This window comes from Amphibalanus amphitrite, unplaced genomic scaffold, assembly GCF_019059575.1.
Source record: "Amphibalanus amphitrite isolate SeventyFive unplaced genomic scaffold, NRLGWU_Aamphi_draft 000612F_arrow, whole genome shotgun sequence".
Lineage (NCBI taxonomy): Eukaryota > Metazoa > Arthropoda > Thecostraca > Balanomorpha > Balanidae > Amphibalanus > Amphibalanus amphitrite.
Window position 1 is genome coordinate 183,752 of NW_024882106.1, and position 17,659 is coordinate 201,410.

General features: G+C 48.0%; 1 protein-coding gene across 4 annotated transcripts in view; it reads right to left on the reverse strand.

Annotated features, from left to right (window-relative positions):
• Positions 1-17,659, reverse strand: part of LOC122363268 (rRNA N6-adenosine-methyltransferase ZCCHC4-like) — a 50,717-nt gene that overhangs the window by 24,393 nt on the left and 8,665 nt on the right. For all 4 annotated transcript variants that reach the window (XM_043332320.1, XM_043332321.1, XM_043332323.1 and 1 more), the window contains 5 exons: positions 14,198-14,402; positions 13,283-13,421; positions 12,500-12,694; positions 4,020-4,134; positions 3,307-3,405 (listed from right to left, as the gene is read on the reverse strand). In XM_043332320.1, coding sequence (XP_043188255.1) covers positions 3,307-3,405; positions 4,020-4,134; positions 12,500-12,694; positions 13,283-13,421; positions 14,198-14,402 — 753 coding nt within the window. The remainder of the gene's footprint in view (positions 1-3,306; positions 3,406-4,019; positions 4,135-12,499; positions 12,695-13,282; positions 13,422-14,197; positions 14,403-17,659) is intronic.

The following is a 17,659-nucleotide window of genomic DNA, read 5'->3' on the forward strand; positions in this document are numbered from 1 at the left end:
CTTAATTAATGCTTCCTGTGCTTACTGAAGTTAGTTTACCTCCAAATCGTAAAACCACGATAAAGTTCGTTTTTTTTTTAAGTTCGACCCTCACTGTAATCGTCTCTTTTAAGACAGCACGAGAATTGCTAGCTGAATTACTGAGAAAACTGACTGCCGCACATTGATTTCACAGACGATTAATTTTACTCAAAATGATTTCTTCCTTGCTCTTATTTCCCAGACTCCTAGCTCGCATTTGCCTATATATACAACCCCACAGAAAAAGACGACTTGTCAGAAATTATAGTTGAACTAATCAATAAATCGTACGGCGTTTAACATAAGGGTATATAATTGGTGCTAAAAACTTATTTGGAAAATATTATTCATACCTCCAGTACAATGTGCGCTAACCAGTTTTCTAAGTAATTCAGCTAGCAAATCTCGTGCTTTGTTCAAAAAGATGTTTACGGTGAGGGTCGAACTTAGAAAAAACGAACTATAATTAGATGCATTTTGTGCAGGTAAAGATATGATCCAGCGGCATTGTCGACTGAAGTGACTGACAGTGCCCGTCCTTCGAGCGGTAGGGGAGAGTGGGGTAAGATGCCCAGGGTGGGAAAGACCCCCTCTAGCGGGGAAACAAAGAATCGAACCTGGAAATTAATGTTCTTAGCGTAAAGCGGAAGCCTGCCTTGTTAACTGCACAAAAATTTGCGAAGCTCAGTTGGGCAACGGCTGGCTGGTGATTGCATGTTTTTTATTTGCTGCTTTCAAAAAATATTTTGGCGCCAAAACATTGTAAATATCAAAGAAGGTAGATAATTTTTGCGTCCCTTGCTATAGTCGTGATACATTAACATGCGTGTACTGTGTCCCAAACAGTTTGTTTCAGGGTATAGTTTTATGGCTAACAAATTGTGCTGATTTAATGTTACTTCGGTACCTTGGGGTAAGATGCCCCCTGTCCTGATGGGGAAAGACGCCCCCCTAAATTCGTAGGCTGTCCTTCAAGCAGCCCGTCAAATCATTTATTACATACTTGTGATGAGAGACAAAAGCCGATCTGGGACTATTGAGAGTCCGGTACGGTCGGGTGCTCTCCATGCCGGTCTCTCGGCCCACACAGCGACTTTTTGGGCGGCATCTGACACTGAGAGCCCTCACGACGGCCTCTGTGGGCCCCATTATTGGTTCCAGGGCCCCTCACGACATCCTTTGAGGGCTCCCACGTTGGCTCCACGGGCCGCGCTGGCATCTGAGGTCCCCACGATGGGCTCGAGGGCCCTCAAGCATCATGAAGACCTATAAGGGCCCCACAGTGGTCTCCGAACGCCACCACGGAGGCTTGTTTGGCCACGCTGGACTATGATGGCCCTAACGATGACCTCTGAAGCCCCTTACGACTACTTTTGAGGGCCCTTATGATGACGTTTGGTGTCTACTGCAGGCTCGAAGGGACTACTGATTCGTTCAGGCGATTCACGTGCCTATTTATGTCACTTATAGTGCAGGGGGCATCTTACCCAACGCCAGGGGGCGTCTTTTCCACCCTGTGGGGTAAGATGCCCCCTTTCACTTCTTCAGGAAAATGCTTAATAGCAAAAAAAGTTATCATATTTCAGGCACGAAAGTGTGATATTTTTGGAGAAAAATGATGTCGGCTTCCGTTGAAACTCCAAGTTTTGGCTTTCCGATCGTCATTTTCGAATAATATATGACATAGTCAAACCCTGGGCATCTTTCCCCACTCTCCCCTAATATCAGGACAGCAAAGGCAACTAAAAAATAAATGGACACATTCTTCAACCATCTAAACGGCGGTGATTGACCGTAGGTTGAAGAAAGAGGTGCACTTCCAAAACGAAGCACACCGTCGGGAAATAACCCTGAGTCATGCACTTGTGGTTGTCAATGAGCTTGTCGATTTTTTCAGCGAAGCTCTAGGTTATAAATGAGTTTGTAGATTTTTCCAGCGAAAATAATTTTGTTATGTAACAGTCTACGACTCGTTCTTATGTTAATGCCACTTCAACATTGATCATTATTTATGCTCCTCTTTTACCACGCAAATATCGCGTTTCTAGTCCATGACAGTGCCGGAATGGCAGAGCAGCCTACCAACAGGACATGCTATGTATATGCCCACCTAATGCTGACATTGACTGAAGCATCCGCCTTCATTGACTGGAATATCTATCTTTTACTGACTGGGATATCCTGTAACTCGCCTCAATAGCCCCTTCACTATCTGGGATATTCGATCACCCCTCAGTGCCAACTGCCAGGAAGGGGGTACTCCCAAGCTTCCTAAGTAATGGCCACAGTGCGACGGGAAAAAGGCTAGAAAAAGCTTCCGTAATGCAAACATTTTCTGGCAAGGCCAGTGTTCATCCCTCTCGCAGCTTACTATACGGTCAGTTCAAAGAAATGCTTGCTTGAAAACCATAGGCACTCGAGTCCAGCATAAAAATGGGGAGGTGACGTGTCACGTTTAACAGAGATAAGTGCCATACACAGGGGGATCGGAGTTAGGTCATGCCACCCCACCGAATAGCACTGATCCCAAAAACGCAAACGTGCAGAGTGCAGACTGCAGCACATGTTTTATGAGTCATTACTCCCAGAGAATGCAGAAACGGGAAGGACGGATGCAATACGGTTCCCAGCCACTTGCAGGTTTCAATAGAAGGATCACGATACCACCACGATACAAGCTAGTAGCAATACAAGGATGACGAGATCTTAAAAAAGCTTCCAATATTCTGGATGGACGGATTAACGCTGAAAGAAAACGCATTAGAAAGCTTGTAGGTCAATGCCTGACTCTATGTACTTGGTCAGCTAAGTCCGAGCAGCTAAACAAAATCAAAATCAAACTAGCACACGATGTGCATCATGCAAGAGATAAGTGTCCTCTCCTCAAGAAGGTGTCCTGCAACCATGGTCTGACTGATTACATTTGCTCCAAATAACAACAGGCCATTCTGCCACGAGTTTCATATGTCAACCACTGGCACGACTAGAACCGGGGCCCTAACCACTGGAAACCTGAGGCTCTGAGCTACCTGACGGGTACCCACAGAGTTGTCAGAATACTACACAAATACCTGACCCTAGCCAGTTATTCCACAAATGAAAGGCACCGCGCCGTCGGCACTCAATCTGCGTCTAAGACACGCACAGAAAACAACAGCCCACGGCGTGCCCCCGTCAATGAGGAACTGAATAAACAGCTCTGTGCTATACAAAGAAGCATAACGGCCTGGGTAGTCGAATGAATCACAAGCTGTAGCTGTTCCTACCCGAGACTAGATGCCTCACCTGCCGGTTGAGAGCCACACTCGTCAGCGATGGTGCGTAGAGTGAGAGCCAGGGCTTCCAGCCGAGCCCCGAACGGGGGGTCCACGAACACTGCCAGACCTGTCGGACAGTCCACATACAGTGACAATACAGATACATACGGAGGTCCACGAACACTGCCAGACCTGCCGGACAGTCCACAAACAGTGACAGACAGACATACGGGGGGGGGGGGGGGGTCCACGAACACTGCCAGACCTGTCGGACAAAGTCCACAAACAGTGACAGACAGACATGGAGGTTTATCAAACACGACCAAACCTGTCGAAAGGCGCACAGGGTCCACAAATAAGGTAGATACCTAATATGCAAAAACATAGTAGATGTCAAATACACATAAAGGGTCCATAGACACGGCAGGCGACGGAAAACTCACGACACGCATAGACTAATCAAAGTCGTATCCAGCAAAAGTGAGAAGAAAACTTAGCAGTGTACGTACCTGCAAACCCACACAAAGATGATACCTAAATCGTTTCAAACAATATGTACTGTGAAGCCTGAGCCATTGAACAATTGAGCATTTTGTAGCATATTCAAATATTTCGCTGCGGATTCAAGCTGGAAGCTACAATATCCAATCGTCAATAACTCTTAAATCGATGAAGTAAGGGCAGTGATGACCACAACGCGTCGAAGCCCCGCGGTGCCCCACCCCGCCCAGAGTCGGTTACCCCGTCCGCCGTCCCGCTGGACGAACTCGCGGTAGGCGCGGTGACCCTCCTCGCTGATCAGGTGGTGGTTGAACATGTTGTACACGGAGAACGTCTCCGGCGGCCAAAACTCCTCCTGGCGACACGGAAAGGGGCGTCCCCGTCAGCGGGCGCAAAGAGAAGGAGGGGCAGCTCCATCGCCGAGAACGATTATATATCCCCACGGGCAGGCCCTGCTGTAAAAGGGCAACTTCGATCATTCTCTGCAGTGACAACACTTACCGGAAACCACACGAACGATACAAATTGCCCAAACAGTGTCCACAACAGATTCACAGGCGCCCATTTCAATTGAGAGCTACCACGTGTCGCACAAGGGCCAGGAGAAGGACTTGACACTGAACTCATTAGGTTGCTATGTTTTCCAATGTTGAAAGAAGAAGGAAGAGAACAAGGGAGACATAGTCAGAGACAGATGGAAAGGGAGATAGAGAGAGAGAGAGAGAGAGAGAGAGAGAGAGAGAGAGAGAGAGAGAGAGAGAGAGAGAGAGAGAGAGAGAGAGAGAGAGAGAGAGAGAGAGAGAGAGAGAGAGAGAGAGAGAGAGAGAGAGAGAGAGGAGCGATAATGTATTCACTAGATGCAGTCCGGTACACGCCTGGATATTCAGTGGAAGAATAATTCACAGATAAAACGAATAGAACTCAGTTGGGATCGGTAAAGCTTACAACAAATCGACAAAGGCATAGAGTTCGAAAGGTGTATGAGCATAAAATTATGAAACATGACATTTAAATCTAGCATTTAAAGGGACTATCCCACCTTCTAAAATGTTGTTAAAACCAGTTAAATTGTGCCCGACTTTATAGATTGGATGACCAAGAACACGGTTCTGGCATTTATTTTTCATTAAACATCTTAGGCTTCCCATATTCCAAACACAAACTTTCAAATATGTGACGTCACAGCCGAAAAGTACCTCCTTCCCCAGGCCACATTACTGTCATAAAGCTGATTCTTTTTACTCTGTAGGCACCACAACAAAGTTCAGACCAAGTTTTAAGCGATTTTTCAACGAACAAACCCATTTAAATCAGAATGACTAAACGAGGTGACGTCACACTAACGGTCGCTCCATGTTGAAGATAGGGCCTTGCACAAGGCCCATTTTCAAATGAAGGGGACGAATTTCTTCAACACCAAGAGGCCGCGGGGGTTGCAACCTAGATAGATAGTGGTTTCTGAACCTCGCCGCAAACTTTGCTATCTCAACTCAAACCCCATGTTAAAGGTGGGATAGTCCCTTTAATCACATTTGACAGGCCTCCATACCAGCATTTACCTACATACACAATACACATTCATTAGCTGCTCTGTGGAAAAGTAAACTGAATTCTAACTAGTCCGTTGCCACATAAACAACTAGACTGCTAACGAACTTTGCCAACTTTGTATCATGCTCTCCGGCCGCTGGCGAGGCTCGACGAAGGTCTCCGGCGCGCGAGCAGCTCGACCTCAGCCGGCGCGTCTCCCCGTACAGTCCGCCGGCGCTTCCCCCGTACAGTCCAACGACGCGTCTCCCCGTACAGTACAACGACGCGTCTCACCGTATAGCCTGACGGCGCGCGTACTCACGAGACAACAATAAGACGTGTCGCCGGCGAGACGAGCATCAAGTGCGTCAGCACAGGCCGTCTCACCAGCGGAGAGATCAATAAGTGTTAGTTGTCTGCTAGTGCCAGCGGTCGAACGGGGCCTCCAGTCACAATAAACGGTGTTGGCGTTCCCTCAGTATCGTGTTCGCCTGCCGAATACCGTGTGTTCACACTTCCGGGAATGCCCCCACTCTGAATATGGTGTCTTTACTCCCAGAATACCGAGTGTCCACACTCGCCCGCGTGGGGCCGCGCCAAGGGAGTTTCAAGCGAACAATTACAGCCCCCACATGCTCACCATTTTGAACTAATTTACCCAACTCGTAGAACTTAACATCGAACATCGCTTCACAACTTCTCGGAAAAGATCGTCAGCCATTTCTGGCGCCGGAAGACATACAGAAGAAACATTTCATGGAATGATCATGAGCCTGCTAAGTCGATTTTCGGCTTACGGAATGCGCAGTGGCGCACTATGCAGTACGTGATTGAGACCCGAGTTGCAATGACGGCAATGAGCGGCGATCGATGCTCATTAGCCAGTGTAACGCAGTGAGCGCGGCGCTACTCAGTAGGCTAACCCAATTGTCTCCCGACCTCCGGCCAGGCGTGACCCCGGAATGCCAATGAGGCAGCCGGAGCGCTGTTGGACACCGCGAGACATTCAGCTTACTTTTAACAGACTAGGACAGTCACACCTAAGTGGCATTGCAAGGCTGGCATGCGAGCACGAGTGTCTTGAATAGATCCGATGTCAAATACTTATGATTGAATATTTCCCATTCACTTCCGGTCGGGAACAGACGATTCAGGCACAACTTCGTGCCGAATACAGAAAAGTTAGAGATAAAGCACTGTCACATGAATCAATGAATGAAAGCTGTGAGCCATTCGCCTCGAGGCAGTCAATATATGTAAATGTATAAGGATGTATGTGTTCTGTGGAATATGATCGGATAAAAACTATAACCAGCGCATATGAATTAACCCTCGCCCTGGCGGGGGGGGGATCGATGCGACCCCCCAAGGTTTTTCGAAAATAGCGTAAAAACGGCGGCGCGCAGCACCGCCAAATTTGGCACAGCCTATGGGGCAGCCTTTTTACATATGACCTGAAAATTTCAGGTCCAAGTGACCTTGGGTCAGGTCACCAGGTCCGAAAACCCAGTACAAGGTCATGGTCAAATTTCAATTTTCTTTTTGCACCTGTCCAACTCACAGTTTTGGACTGATTTCCTTCAAACTTTCAGGATGTGCTAAGTTCACCGAGTTGTATAACATATAGTTCGGGTTTTTGATGCCACTGACCTGAGGTCAGTTAGAGGTCATTACGTCGTAATGTTAAGCCTATGGGAAAATACTAAATTCGGAAAATACTGGAGATATCAGCTTCGTTCTACCACTTTTGTGCTTTGAAACTACAGTACTTAACAGCAGGTCACTTGGTGCTTCTTTTTTGGTGTAGTTATCCATGGGTCAGGTCAAATGAGGTCAACTGAGGTCAAATGACGTTTTTGCCAATAACTTGGCACATAATGACGCTAGAGCTTAAAAAATTGTGTCGTTGTGTTCCTGGTGATCAGCCGAATCGAATGATATGCGACATGATGCAATTTGGTAAGCTTGAACTTAATTAGTTAATTAAAGTTTACTTAATAATTAAGAAAAACACTAAGTACACTTAAGCAAGCAAAAAAGTATATCATTTGACGCGCTTTGACGTGCTGAGTGCAGTGGTGCTTTTCTTTTTGCTCTATCTTAATTAGATCAAAAGTTATTAGCGAAAAACATTTGACCGGTTTTAAGCAAAATTTTTACATTTATACCCCCCAAAACCCACCTAAATATTGACCAAGAGCAACCAAATTTGCACAGGGGCGAGAACTCCAGGGGACCCACCTACCTACCAAATTTGGTGTTTCTAGGTGCCATAGGAGCCAAACGCAAGCGGGGGGGGGGGGTCGCATCGACCCCCCCCCCGCCAGGCTGTGTTATGAAAAATGCCCTGCGCGAGGGTAAACTGACCATCCCACCTTAACCCGCGCCCTGCTGGGGGGGGGGGGGTGTTTGAACACCCCCCTTGTGGTTTTTCGCGAATATCTCAAAAACGCGCCGCCGTTTTTGATACACCTTATCATACATCAATTCTACACATGTTGTGAAAATTTCAGACCAAGGTCATTCAAGGTCAGGTCACCAGGTCTCTTGAAGTGACCTCACCTCATAAAAAGTTTCAATGTCTGTCATAGCTACACCGAGTGACCGATCGCTTTGAAACTTTCAGAGATTGATAAGGGTAACAGTATCTAAAAAGAACGTATATCTCAGAATTTTGATATCGGTGACCTAGGGTCAGGTCAATTTTGCGACCTCCCCATTACAGACATCATCTCTGATCAAAACTAACACGATATTCGTGATCAGCGCCCCGGAAAACCCAATAGCAGCCACACTTTACGACTTTCCTAAAGGTCCCGATTTTCCCGATTTTCGGGTCATTGACCTGACCTGGAAGGTCACCCGATGACCTAGTCACCTAGGACCTTAAAATTGGATATCATCGGCTTCCTTTCGTGATGGGCAACACGCTCGTTTTTTCCGCGAAGCTCTAGCTCGATCAGGGGCCAAACGCAAAGGGGAGTCGTACCAACCCTCCCCCCCCTTGTGCCGTCGAAGGACGCAAAATGGGCTGTGCCGGCGAGGGTTAACACCCGTAACATTAGTTTTGAGTTGAGATGGTCAAATTGGGGTCCCTGGTTCGCACTTGCCAGTTTGGGCACTCACAACATCGAGAAAGGCTTTAATTCAGAGATATTTAATTTCAAAATTGCAGCACTTTGGATTCAGAGGGGCTAAGGCATTTGAACGCCCCCTCTTAATTTGTGACGTCAGCGCAGATCTAGCGATTTTAAACATTATACTAACGTCTTTGTGAAGCAGTGGTGGTATATGCTACTTGCGTGCAACATCTGCCGCAAGTGCCGCACTTTTAAGACACCAAATTGTTGCTTCCAAATGACGTCGTAGGAACAGCTCAGGTCCCAAAAAGTAAACAAAAGTTAAAGTGTAGGGGAGAGTGGGGTAATTTGGCCGCTTTTTTAGAAAAGGATGTAACTTAAAATCGACAACATATTTCTGCTTTTTCTCAACGCTGACAGGTGTGGCACACATTTTACTTTCTTGGACAGTGAACTTGAAATGATTGAGTAACTACTTATATTGAAATTGTGGCGTATTACAAAGGTCTGCAAAGCGGCCAAATTGCCCCACTAGCAGGGTTATTTGGCCGGGGGTGTGGGGCAATTTGGCCGGTGTTAGTTTGAACTTTGAGGTCATGATTTTTGTTATAGGCGAGTCAGCTTCACATTCAGCAATGACGCGTGTCCTACGACGCATTTGAAGCATTTTGAAGGTTGACTCAGCCGTCACAGGGGTCGAAAATAGTCAAAATAGCGGCTCTATGATGCGATGACAGTTTTTTACGAATAACTTTTGAAGTAATCAAGCTAGGCCAAAACTAAAAAAACCATCGTAATTCTCTCGTCATTCCGCGTCGAAACATGTATGTGTTGACCTCGAGAGGTCAAGGTCAAAGGTTGGCTTCAGGTCACGTTACCTCAGGTTGCTTGACCTCAAGGTTACGTGAGTTCAAGGTCATCATGTATATCATTCGATGCGCCTTGACGAGCTGAACACAATGAGACCATTTGCGCGGCTGTATCTTTTTTCTGTAAGTATTTATTAGCAAAAAAGCGTTAGGTAACCTTTGATGACGTCACAAGCCCTTACAGCTGTCCAATAGGAAATATGGCATCAAGGTATAGTCAAAGCTGGTCATGAATTATGTCCTTTATGGTATAATTGACCATGACAACTCGGCCGTCCCAGCATAGTGACTCTGAGCGCACCGGCCAAGTTGCCCCGCTAGTCCCGGCCAAATAATCGGCCCACATTGCCATTCTGAAATTTTTTGTCTATAAAGTCGTCATGGCTGTACAGAACTAGATGAAATTGCTCTTGGAACCGCTGAACACCCTCAAAAATGGCGCTATGATGTTGGAATTCGTTTACAGCCCAAATATGTACTTCATGTTATACAAATTTTTAAACGGAAGTAAAAGTTACCATTTTCTAACGTTATTCACCTTTCATTAATTTTGAATAAAACTAAGAGGGGGAAAGTTGACATTTGTTCTCGAGTTAGTTCTGCCGATGACAAATGAATAGAGACTAAAGTTATTTCATTCACTTTTATCAGCTTTCGTACAGGTGGGGGCGGCCAATTTACACCACCGGCCAAATTACCCCACTCTCCCCTAATACGTTGAAAATCGGTCGATATTTTTCGGTGAAATTTGAAAGATATTCGTTTTTTGCTCTTTCTAAACCGTGCGACATCCCTGTTACGCCAATTCATTAACTTTTTTGAAGGTGGGAGGCTCCCTTTAACGTACTGATGTAGTTTACCTGTAGATACCCCAGAAAAGGCTGTAAGTACTAGAAGTTGGCTGGGAGGTTGGTATGACCTGGCTTGACCTGGTACGTATCGAAAGCTACAATTTCAAAGCTACCCACACGTTATGAAAACCCTTCGTGAAACATTTGTGTGGAACATCTTGAACGATAACCGGCCGCAATGGGACGTGTTTCAAATTTCGGTGACGACTTGAAATTGAATCTGTATTTGGACAGTCCGCTGTTGGTTCAAGTCACCTGTTGAGACGTGTTTCCCAGCAGCCGCTGTGGCAGTTCCTGAACCGTCTGTGTGTTTACAAACACCGCACGATCAGACAATCATGCGTTTGTGAGCGCACGGCATGGTACATACCAGAGCGGCGGGCAGCCGGCGACGCTAAACGACACAGTACCCAGCCGCACCGGGCAATAAATCTCCGACAGGTTATGAGAAAGCCCTAAAGCAGAAGCTAACCGACCCTGTCGCTGAACGTAAAGAAAAATGACGACGGAATTCGCCATTGTGCCAAGCCGAGGCTACCATAAAATTGGTGGCCGACCGGACCAAGTGACGTCAGCATAAATCAGGCGAGCCATTCGGCGCTGGTGCACCGGAAAAGGAAGTGTGCATATGGCAAAATCGGTGGGCTGACATCGTCATAGACTACTCCATATCAGTAATACAGAAGCCTATGACATCGTTCATCCGTCCGTTCAAGATGATCGTTTCATTCGCTGTTAAGTTGTTAGGCGCACGTTGTGCCAAAGTGCGAGCTTGTGCCTGCAAAGCGATGTAAATTGATATCTATGTACCGTTGAAAACCGCCAAAACGTTGGTAAATACACAAAGGGGAATGGGGATCGAGAGTGATAGGCAGGTGAAACGAAATGTTACAAAGAAAAAGTGGTCAAGCTTCCCGTGCTAGACTAAACACAAACTGATTTGACCAACAACGAGAAGCCAATTTAAGCAAATACGTTTGACGACTGGACAATAGGCATAAAACACAGATAACTCGATAAGCCATGTACATTTTCATTCTAAGTATGTCATTCCATAGTTCTCAACCAGAGGTGCTAATGTTGCCGATTATGCTGCGTTCTACGCACAGCTCATCTCTCATTCACCTGGTCGGTTAGTTGACGTACTGCATGCACCAAAGCCAGGCTGATATCATGTATCTAATTTCCGGTCGCGGTGGGCGGTACAGCCACGCCTTATCAAACCCTTCCCAATTCCACAGCACCAAAGACGGTTGGCATTCACTCACTGGCAGAGAGTGTTCCCACTGATTAGAGAGAGCACGCAACTGTAAGGGATTAATTTCCGCAACACTCGCGTCAACCAACACACATCAGGGGTGGAAATCAGTGCCGAATCGCCACTGCACACAGCACGGGTGGGAGTCAGTGCCGAATCAACGCTGCAGGCCGACACCCGCGGGACCGACCACGGCCGGAAACCAACCCCGTCTCAATCTCCGGCAAACATGTATATACTGTCGGCGAGAGTTTTACAAACACAAAATATTTATGGAAATTGTGCATTATGTATGCCATCGTCGCGAATGCAATGTAAGGCATCTTGTGACCAAAAGTCAAAGCCCAATAAATCAGCATCGCCGTAGCGAAATGTGACACACCTGTCAAGAGGTATACTGAACCTGTGCCGAGCATCAAGGGTCACGATTTTCCGGAGACGGTGAAAACTTAAGGAATGTAATAAAATGCTGCAAAAATAAGCAACGAAAACAAGAGCAAGTTTGCAAAAGCTAATGTTTGCGAAGGTGAATAGATGTACCTGCTGAGGAGGCCCTGGGCGCTAGATGTACGAACTCTTCAAGTTTAGAGAACAGGCAGCATCTGCTGTTTTCGAAGTTTGGCGGATCTTTATCTTTATCAAGCGCAGCTTTGAAAACATAAACACGAAACCCCCGGTACTACATATACAATAAGATAATTAACCTCCACTTTCAAGCATTTCGTTCCAGCCCGTTGAATGCGGTGGGCCAGAAGTTAGTCGAACAGGTGCAGCATCACGCCCCCGCTTTGCTCCCCGGTTAGCGGATCCGGTACCTCACCTGCGCAGTGAGGCTGAATAAGCTGAAAGTACCGTCCCCACAGCACGTTTTGGAGATATGGCAGTGGTGTTTAGCATTATTTTTAATTGTTTTCATTGTTCAGTCGTTTTGGTTGGAATAAGGACGACCTGTTCACACCAGCCAACAAATGAACATACCAAAGGATGAACATAAAAATGAACAAAAACGACTCAAGATAAAGGCCACCGCATGACTATAAAAATCGTCATGGCGTGAATCAGTCGCTTCTTTTTCATCTCCTACTCTTCCTTTTTCCCACTATCAAACCTCCCTCCACTCTCCGGGACTCACGAATCTCTCATCCAGGTCGAGTAGCAGGCTGTCGCGCTGGCCGGCGCTGAGCAGGTGCTCGTGCAGCCGCGGGGTGCCACAGCACAGCACCCGGCGCACCCCGGCCGCACCCAGCACCCCGTCCAGGACGGTCACAGTGTCCGGTGAGAACAGGTACTGCGCCGACGACTTGTTACAGGCGCGGGGACGCAGCAGCTGCCGAAGACAGGATGGCAGTGGTGGTCAGTGATTGTAGATAACCACAGGGAGGGGATAGACTAGGGGGGGGGGGCGGCAGCAGATAGTGGCAATGGGAGGAAGCGTGAGTGAATCTCGATTCATCACCACGGTAGGCATAGAAGTACATAATTAGCCAGTGGCAGTGAGCGATCCGTGCAGCTTTCGCATACAATCGTCGGGACATTTCTCGGACTTGAACTGAACCGGAATAAATGGATGGATAAAACAAGGACTGTTATGCAAAGGATAGCATTCGAGTAGAATAATTGGCGTGAAATTGGCCAAACTACGAGCATTCTCTATCGGAAAATACACAAAGACGCACAGTTTCCAAGACAATGGGACGGCCCTGTTCAGGATATTGCACCGAAGGCACAGATCCAACCATAGACTACTCTATAAGTCATTATGGATACGAATCCGGAAACAAACGACAGGCGAGAAAGATCAAGAACAGCTGCTGTGTCAGCCTGGCTAAGTAAGGCGCAGCGACTGTCCGACAGATATAACTGCCCGGCCGGAGCTGCTGCCGGGATCTGAGGGTTTGTTCATACGGCGCCGTACCTGCGTCGGACGCCGGGCGCTCTCCGTGTCGGCTGGCCGAGTCGGGTGGCTCCTGTGCTCCGCCGCCGCCGAGGCCGGCACCAGGGCGGTACAGGTCAGGCAGTACTGTGCGCCGCCCCCGCTCAGGATGGTCCGCGCCCTGCCGCGCGCCAGAGGTCGTCAGTCCGAGCTGCCCAGCGCGGCATACCGCCCTCGCGTGCAGCGCTCTCACCAGCCACACAAGGGTAGGGTATTTTTGTATTTAACAATAATAAGGCCCCTAGCAAGGATGCATGTGGGAGCTGGCAAATATAGGTGGTATTGTATTAGCGCCGTACTGAGAAGAGGTGCGACTCGCATGATTCCGCTGTGCAAATATTACACCGCAGAAAATAGATGCACACTGGAAACCACAGTGATATGTAATGAGCCTGTGGCCTGAAAGGAGGGTATCTCCTTACATGTCAGAAATGAGTAGGACATTTAACATGGACATATGAGCAAGCAAATACGCATAATAAACGGATTTAGCATGGAGCATCAGCCACAAATCCGCTTACAGTGAGCGCTTACTTTGTTCCTGTATCTGATATAATTATATCGCGGTTCCGAATTGAAACGGCAAAAGGGCGGATTTTGTTGAATAAAGGTTATACTGGCAGGATGCGCGCTAACTTGGTTTTCCTGAGAAATTTAATCTAGAATAACAGTATCACATCGTACCATACCGGATACATAGCAATGCCTACAGACCAGCTTGATATGTGGACTCCATAGAACTTATAGGTTAAGGTATCCATTCGTGATCAATGATCAGCACTGATAATAAAATACCCCGAAACTGCAAACACCGTATCAAATCAAGTCCTCCGTATGGCGGATAAGACGCGTGTCTCGGCGGCAGCGCGCTGGCGGCCGGCCGGGGGCGGTGCGCACCTGTCGTATCGCTGCCGGTGGCTGGCGGCGCGCGACTCCCCTGCGGCTCGCTGACGCCACTGGCGCACCTTCTCCGCTGGCAGACGCTCGTCCCGCCACAGGAAGAAGGCGCACTGCTTGCGGTCGCGGCACGCGGCGCACGCGTAAAACTGGCGGCCCGCCTTCGAGCCACAGTCGTCCGCCTTCTCGAAAAGCAGCATCGGTCCTGGGCAGGGACAAAACAGAGCTTTTTTCAGATGACAGTGCAAAACCAGAACTTCAAAGGAGGCCAGCTTCACAACTACCGAAACATGTTGAGGTTAGGCTAGTAAACAGCCATTTAATTTGATTGATTGTAAACTGCTTTTCCACAACGTTGCCGAAACGGCTCCAGCAATGAACTGAACACTTCTGACACGCTTCCCTGATCCACGGAGTGCCAAATTATAGAATGCGAGTGGCTATATTTATCATGCAGTATACATACGAGTCAGTAGCGGCGGAACACCTTCAATTAATGGGAGGGGGGGGGGGGCGGGGCACTGCCGACTTTTGGTCCCATTCTTTCCATGCAACGCCCATAGGGCTAATGTTAAAATGCCAAAATCAAAGGAGGGCAGGTGCCCCGTTGCCCCCCCCCCGTTCCGCCGCCTTTGATACGAGTAACTAGCTTATAATGTCCAGCATGCTGCTACAGAAAGTTCTACATACGGGTTGCACTGCAGGGGATGTTCGGCGAGCAATTACAGAAAGTTCCACATAAGGGCTGCACTGGTGCGGAGGGGGGGGATCGGCGCCATTGCAGTTAGTTCCACATCAGGGCTGCACTGTACATGGGCCTGTACGGGGATGGTCGGCGCCCGACATCCCATCGGAATCCGGGCTATTCAATACCTGTTCAAACAAGGCCGCGCCCGCGTCAACCGCTCTGATTGGCAATGTCAATCGGAGACCCGATTTACGGTAAACCGTTACCACGCCGTTACCGAATCGGTATTGCCATTTCCACTGATTTATTCTATTAATCCCAACTAATGTTCAATGTTTGGGAATCGGTAAAAGGTATTTTTCCGTCAATTTCTCAAGCTTTCACTCGGGAATTTTGTCACCCCCCCCCCAAAAAAAACATTCTTCCTTTTCCTTTGTTTTAATTGGTATTTTGTTTGGTTTCCGTCCATCAAAAAAAAAAATGTAATCACTAGATCTGACGCTGCATTTCTGGGGGAGCACGTCACCGGCAATGAGCCCGGGGCAGACGGGGCCCTCTCAGTACGCCGCGGTGCACGTCGGCTGATTCTCGATGTGTGATATTATCACCAATGTCAGGTCAGCCGAGTGCACCAGGGGGCAGAAGACGTGTTTATTTCTTCGAAGACCACTCATGAGTCGCGCTGCAAAATTAATAACCTGATGCAGGCGCAATCGGCGAGAACTGTGAACGTCAATCCAGACAGGTAGGGGAGAGTGGGGCAAAGCGGCCACCCGGGGCAAAGCGGCCATCCATCGTTTTAGCCCTCCACAGCTGGCGTCAGTTCCAATTTATGATTTCCAATTATACTTCTCTTTGCGGTCGTTCGAATGAGCCAGACCGGGGTTTCAGGCCCATCGCCATTGTTCTGTGAAACACGGAAAAGCATTTCTTGCCAGGTTACCAATTATGTTTACAATTTTTAAATGTTATTTTATTCCATAACCGTTTGGAATTTTTATAAGCGTTTTTGTCCATGCATTGCGTGGTTATCGTACATGCCTTCTACCAATTTTAATGCTTTTTACCCCACTAATAGCTGAGCTGGAATATTTTTGTCTCGGACGGTATGCGCGGGGCAAAGTGGCCGGGGCAAAGTGGCCAGCCCCCAATTGGTCATAAGTTGTTTCCATCTGGATAAAAACATTATTTATATTCAAATGTGTCGTCATGCATTCATCTTGGCCACTTTTCGGTTACATGAGTTACCAAATTATGCAATTAAATGTTTTTCCAAGAAAATTCTTTCTTTGTTTAGCAATAGGTGGGAAGATAACAAAGTAAACATCCATCTTCCCTTAAACATTGTCACCATCAAATACCCTAGTCGTGCATGAGGCAACTATTCTGTTTCTCATATCGGGACTTGAGAAGTCGCCAGTGGCCGCTTTGCCTCAGGGATGGGGCAAAGTGGCCAATATGCTATAGGTTTAAAGTTTTGTCAATATCTCCCATATGTGAACGCCTTTGGAAATGAAACGCAGTTGGAATAAAAGACAATTTAATAGGGATCACATTGGTATAGAAAGAATCTTTCCAAGTTTAAAAATCAAGCGTCGGCATCGTTAGAAACGTTAGGGTGGCCGCTTTGCCCCACTCTCCCCTACGCATTAGTTGAGTGGAGGAAAGACATGAGCTCGGACGAAGATGATGAAAATTTCCGGTGATATGTGAGGGGGATTTGCGCATGGGATTACCTGCAGTGATCACAGCGTAGGATCTATGATGGTTATATAACATGTTTCTGCCTCCCAGCTCAAAACTTCAATGGTCAATATTTCAGTACGCTCGGGGTCAGGGTCTATTAAAATTTAAAGCCTGGGGACATGAAAATAGTAAACTCTATTGTGCAGGAGTGCGGTTAAATCGTGATAAATTTCCGACAGCCCTGCTCCGGCTGAATGCTCCGGCCCCGGCACCGGCTCCGGAACTGTTCCAGCGGCTCCGGCTCCGGGCAGTAGCGGCTCCGGCCCCAGGTAAAACGTAACGGCGCCGGCGGGACCCACTATAGGTACGGCTCATCGCCCTAATCCATAGTGACAACATGGAGTCTGAAAGACAAACATTGGCTCTGCCTTGCAAAGGCAACATTCTGAGCCACCAGCGCATTTTCGAATATAAATTGAGCTATTTGAATGGAGAGGATGAGGCCACGCTGAGCGGAGCCACGGCTAAGCAGAGCTTGTTAGGCACCCTTACCGTCCGACCAGCCCATCTTGAGTTGAATCACGAGACTTTCGAGGCCAAACTTGGCATGTCGATCAAAGCCGAACACGGGTCATATTAGTTATTACTCAACCGAATAAAATTCAATGCCAGGCGCCGGAACGACTCGAGCCAGTGTCCTCACTATCGGGAGAGTACTGGTACTGGCACCTGCCGCCTATCTTCCTTTCATCCACAACTGCCGATAGTGCAGGCATTTTGGTTACCAGCTTATTGTTACGGAGGGCTGAGCTGAGACCACCTGTTGTGGCGTGCCTGGTGCCGCCCATGGCGCCTCCCTGGTGTGCGCGCTCGGCGCGCCCCTGCCGTGTGACCCGGGGCGGGTCAGCTACCGGCTGCTGGGGGAGACGGGTGGAGCCCGTGAGAGGCAGCTGGACGACTGAGCGCGCGGTTCGCTCCCTCGTGCTTCTGGTTTACTCCATCAATGATGGAGCCCTCGCGGGCCCGGGGGAGGGGACGCTTTTTGCCCCCCCCCCCTGACGAATATTTGCGATAGCTCACGAACGCTT